Genomic DNA, 6000 nt, shown 5'->3' with positions numbered 1-6000 from the left:
TCGAATCTTGTGGCCTCTAGCTGTATGAATCCTAAGCCTATTTTCTAATCTTATGGCTAATTTGTTAGTCCTACAAAGGCAGCGTTGGCCCCAGGCAAGAAGGGAGTTTGTTTTAGGAAAGTGCTGTTATCATTTTTGTTTCAAAGTCAAACTATAAACTAAGTTCCTTCCAAAGTTAGCTTGGCCTGTGCCTGGAAATAAACAAGGACAGCTTGGAGGTTAGAAGCAAGATGGAGTCTGTGAGGTCAGATTTCTCATTGTCATAATTTTCTCACTGTTATAATTTTTGTATAGGAGGTGTCAGGAACATTACCTGTCTGGTAACCACTCCCACTTTCACTGGTACAAATTTGTATCTTGAAAATATCTGTATTTCTAATAGAAAACCATTCACAATCACAGTGAGGTAAACCGAAGAGAGAAAAGAGAGAATAGACAGAATTCAATTTATTCAAAGAAAACTGAACTTCACCACAAAAGGATCTTTTATCATTTGGGGGAATTATTTATTAACATTTTCATTATTAAACTCATTTTTAGGCTAATCGTATAAATTCACATATATTAAAGCATCTACACATATTTACGTGTCATTCCTTGGGGAACCATTAAGCTCTTTTGACATACTAAACAACTAGGTAAAGATTAGCAAAAAGTCTCTTTTCTTTGCCATTACTGAAGAATGCATTTTACACTCTGAAAAGTCTCTAGAATGTAGAATCAGGGTCTTGAGAATGTTTATGGCTTAAATTTCATAATTTCAAGCCAGCAGAGGGCTCCCTACTGTAACATGAATCTGTATATACAAAATTCTGCAAAAATTGTTGGTAAAGGACAAAAGCAGGATTTAATATTTGTTATAGGCTTACTTATTTTCTATAACTATGTGTTAAATTAAGAAGTATAAAAAGAATGAAGCAAAGCCAAACCCACTTCTGATACTTGAGGTAGAATTTGTTGCTTTTTCATCATGCCAAATTTAATCTTCCTCTGCTGTTCCAGTTTGAAAACTAAATGTGCTTCAATTCTGTATCCTGAGTTCACATAGACACCTGCAGTCTGATTCTTTTAATACTCCATATTTTTGTCCATTCAAAGGTTAAATAACATATTTCTAATATGAGATTATCTACTAGTAAGGCTCTTTAACCTAGTGATAAATATAGGCAAAGCTCAATGAAGAACAGCATTAATTTTTTTAGTACATGTGTCTTTGGTTATTTAAATTACTAAATTTTAACTTGATTTCAAGAAATATTGGATAAATGAAAAATAAAGAATTTTTTTTTAACTTTTTCCAGCCCTCATTCTTTGGACTTCATCCTGCTTATCTCTATCAGTTCCCTCCTAATGAAACACTTGGCGGATTTTTACAATCCCAATGAACAATGTATACACAACACCTTGGGTCATTTTATTTAGAGAATTAACATTGTTCTGCCAATTTTAAGTAATGCAGAATTGCTGCATGCTGCTCAGTCTGCCAAAACAAATTGACCAAGCACATTAGAGAAGTCTATGACAAGGTAACCTGTTGAAAAAACTAATTCTGTCAAATTCTATTCATTTTTCCTTCAGTGATGTCTTTTTTTTCTTTTTCTTTTTTTTTTCTTTTTTTTTTTTTTTGAGATGGAGTCTTGCTCTGTCGCCCAGGCAGGAGTGCAGTGGCAAGATCTCCACGCACTGCAACCTCTGCCTCCTCTGTTCAAGCAATTCTCCTACCTCAGCCTCCAGAGTAGCTGGGGCTGCAGGTGTGTGCCACCATGCCCAGCTAATTTTTATATTTTTAGGAGAGACAGGACTTCACCATGTTGGCCAGGATGGTCTCGATCTCTTGACCTAGTGATCTGCCTGCCTCGGCCCCAAAAAGTGCTGGGATTACAGGCGTGAGCCACTGTATCTGGCCTCAGTGATGTCTTTTTCTGGAAAGCAGCTTCTTAGGTTATATGGTTTGCAAAAGTAAATGTGGCCTTAGGAAGACAACCAATGTAATACATTTTTATGACTACAAATATATATCTATGCATCATTTTAGCAGACATCAAAGGAAACATTGTTTTCAAATCGATGCAAAGGCAATATTCCTTCTTGTTTTTACTGTTTTTAAGTTCCATCCCTTCTTTTTATACTTGTTGTCTTATAGGCTGTCAGTTAATATAACATGATTATATCTGAAATATTTTTTAATTGTAGTAATAAAGGGGGGAAGTAACCACAAGTGACTTTAATTTTTAGTAGAAAATTTAAAAATGTGAAAAGCAAACAATAATAAATAAGTAATTTTATCTTTCATTAAAGAAATAGTTCATATAAGCATTATATAAGATAATTACATTTTAATACGCTTGTGGACAACTCATTAAAAGAAGAGAATTATGTACAAATTCAGGTTATTTCCAGGGGCCAGACGTGAGTTGTTTCATGCTTCTAACTCCCCAGAAAGCAATGCAAATGGAGAAAACAATCTGAAGAAAAAAAAACACAAAGAGAAAAAAAAAGTTAGAAGTGAATCAATACTATTGCTCAACTGAATTAAAAATATTTCCCTAGAGGAAAATGAACATGGATATTTTAGGCAGTCAAGTTATTTAAATTAAATCTAGCAATTGCTCACTGATAGAACTTAGCCAATTTTACTTAAAACAGGGTTTGTGAAGACAGGAGCTGGAGTTAAAAAGTTTTATTTCTGTGGCTTGTTTCTTATATTCACAAATCTAGGTCATTTCAAGGAATGGGGCTAGATAGATATTCAAATATTTCTTCTGACATTTGGAGATACAGCATCGTGTATGTATTATATTAAATGATCTAATTGCTTACATAAGTTAAGAAACCTTTGGAATAGGAGAAATAAAAACATTGTTAAAGAATCCCTCCAAGGCAATATGATCTAGCTTACTATGAATTTTGTCCAACGTGAATTAAATTCTAAACACTGCAGATGACTTACCTCCATAGTCTTTTGATTTTATCACGTGTAAAAATGTAACTGCAAATTTATTTCACACTGAAGACTTAACTAAATCATATTAAGCAGCCTCAAAGTTCATTGAGTTTGTTCAATCCAGGCACCGGTCATGGTCTTTGCACCATCAGATTTCCCAAAAGCAAACCCTTCCCTTTGCTCTTACCTAGGCACTGATAATTAAAACTATAGGATTGCTTTCCTGATCACCATTTTAGGTGGTTGGGTACTGGAATGAGGATGAAAGAAAACAATACCAAAACAACCAGAGTTATTGGGATAGCTGTGCAGGAGTTTCTCTATATTTTTTCATATATGTGTGTACTTCCCCTCCATACTGTTAAAATACGACCAGATGCCTCGCCCCAAGAAGAATATCACTATACCTGGAAAATTCACTGAAATATACAAAGAGAGAACATTTAAATAAGAAGATGAAGGCATGGGAGCATTCTGGGGTGGGGAACTCTGGTGAAGTCAAGACTGTTAACTAAGGACAGCTGTTAATTCACAGAAAATAGCTTCAACTGTGCTGATTTTGCTATTAAAGCATGAATGAAGAAAAAAACACTGCCAACAAGCAAAATACAAACAAGCAAAACAACACCACCACGAACAACAACAATCCTCCCAAACAAGGATGTTTAGATTTATGAGTGGGTTGTTCAGTTTCATATGAACCTCCTGGATCTTTCTAGAGAACCATCATCTTTCACATTAGCCAGTTTGATGGACTTCTTGGAATTCATGCATTCCTTTTAGCCTATAACACTCACAATATGAAAAAATATTAAAAATAAAATCAGCAGTTTTATTGAAGGAGAAGTCAAGAATAATATTAACATTTTGGAGTTGCCTCAGAAGTCAAATACAATGTATTTAAAGGCTGGTTTTGATTTTGTTTCTTTTGACTGTAATTCAAGAGAAATGACCTCATGGGATTTCTTCTGATGGTGCCAGGTAAAATAATACTATGCTGGGGGGAGTATTTGTTAAAACTCTTAGGCGTGTGCCATGAGTTGCATTTGTCCATGAAAATGGGTTAATGCTGAGAGGGGCGCTGAGAAGATAGCTTTTCAAGTGAGACAGAGATGATAAATCTATAATATCAGAGTAAATAATTTACTTTAGATCCAGAATATTCAACAAGCAACTAACAGATACATTGTGTTGTGCAGGGTGGTGGAATTGAAACTATATTTGGCACTAGAAGTCTTTATTGGTTTTGAATCTGGTGTCTGCAGTCACAAGGATAATCTCCCTGAGGGAAGGCTGAGGAGAATTACTTCAGTGAAACCTCAAAAGTTGTATATAAAGTTTTTGGAGTATTCTCATAAATCTCATAATTCTCCTCTTTTCCATTCTCAATTCCCCTAGACTATCCATACTTTCATCTCGACTCCCAGTACTGTTAAACATTTTTACCTAAAGAGGAAGTGGAAAAGATTGCACGTCTAGTTATGCCTTGTTATTAATCCACCACTTTCCACTAAATCTTTCCACCTTTGAAACTCTGATTCACATCCTTTATCCTGTAGGACCTACCTCTAAGTAAATCACAAAAATCTTCCCCTTTCCAATTATCTGAAATGCTTTTAAATTTCTACCAAAAATGCAGTGCTGCAGTTCGCAGTCTTATTTTGTTTTTGTTTTTGTTTTTTTTGCTTGCTTGCTTGTTTCAGGCTCCTGTGTGTTATCCCTTCAAAGAGATGTACAACTGGTTAAGCCTAGGGCTCAGGATCAGATTATACTAATGTGCAATGGAGACCTTCGCTTAGGCCGGCATTGTCCTACATGCCTTTATTAGATTATGTCATCTAATTCTCATGACAAACTTTGGAGTACTGGTCTCCAATTTGGCAATGAGACAGTGGGAACTCAGAATTCATGTGGTTTTACCAGGGAATCACAAAACTACTACATATCAGAGCTAGAATAAACTTTTACATTTATCTAGTAACCCCAAGAAAATCTAACTGCAAAACCTGGGAAACCATTTCAAAGAATATGAACATCCATAGTGAATTAATTTCCTTTTCTGTAGTCATCACCTAGATTTCCCTAGTTATTTTTTTTCTTGTGGCCGTAACTGCTAGGCTTCTGAGACCTTTTCACAATCAACATTTTAAGAACTAATTTGGAATTTTTATATATAATAAAATCCAGATTGGCAAAGGATCATAGAAATAAAATAAAATAAATGTGTCCTTCTAAAAATATGTGACTCTGAAATACCATTCCGTTAGAAAATATTTCAGTAGAAGAAAACAGAGTTAATTTTCTATTTTAGAATATATGTGTTTATATATAAATATTATATACAATGTATAATAGATTCAAATACATATTGCACATACAAATTTAAGTCAGAAAATTATTTAACATAGAGTCAATATAACCACCTGTTTGCTGTAGTCACTCCACTTACATTTTTCCTTTTCCAACTGTTCTCTTGATTTTTGTATTAAGCCATTTATTTTAGGTCTCCTTAGTTGATTAGATTAAATATGTTACTTTACTTGATAGTTCATTAACACATTTCTCAAATATTTTTTAAATAAAGACAGAATTCCTACTTAGGCTAGTGGAAAAATAGATGAAAACTGTAGACTTTTTATTTTGCAATATTTGTCTCTAATCTACAGATATGATGTTTCCGGCTACATACAAACTCAATGCACACTTATTTTATCCTAGTTCTAGGCAAGTCCCATGATTTTAACAGATGGATTCTAAGCACAAAGCAGAGGAAGTTCATTCTTAGTGTCAAGCCCTCCTTGTGCTAACACATCATTAGTGGTCCTTGTCTTCAGGCTATTTCCTTGACTTCCCAGGAACCTCAACTCTGATGCCTGAACTTTGGCCTCTACAGATGCTGTCACGTTTCCACCAGGCCTTTCCAAAAAGTTCATCAATTGGCAGGTGGCTAATCTGTCAGTAATCCATATTAAAATCCTAATGGGGACTGGTGTTTTATTCTGCTGCTCCTCTCAGGTGTGTGTGTGTGTGTGTGTGTGTGTGTGTGTGTGTGTGTG

The 6000-nt window shown here is 34.7% G+C and overlaps 1 protein-coding gene across 2 annotated transcripts in view; it reads right to left on the bottom strand.

Annotated features, from left to right (window-relative positions):
- Positions 1-434: 434 nt before the first annotated feature.
- AGMO (alkylglycerol monooxygenase) overlaps positions 435-6000 on the bottom strand; it is a 356657-nt gene continuing 351091 nt past the window's right edge. For both annotated transcript variants that reach the window (XM_005550068.5, XM_074036594.1), the window contains one exon: positions 435-2465. In XM_005550068.5, coding sequence (XP_005550125.2) covers positions 2391-2465 — 75 coding nt within the window. In that variant the 3' untranslated portion in view covers positions 435-2390. The remainder of the gene's footprint in view (positions 2466-6000) is intronic.

This window comes from Macaca fascicularis, chromosome 3 (genome assembly GCF_037993035.2).
Source record: "Macaca fascicularis isolate 582-1 chromosome 3, T2T-MFA8v1.1".
Lineage (NCBI taxonomy): Eukaryota > Metazoa > Chordata > Mammalia > Primates > Cercopithecidae > Macaca > Macaca fascicularis.
The sequence above is the reverse complement of the archived record's forward strand: the minus strand, read 5'-3'. Positions and strand labels throughout refer to the sequence as shown.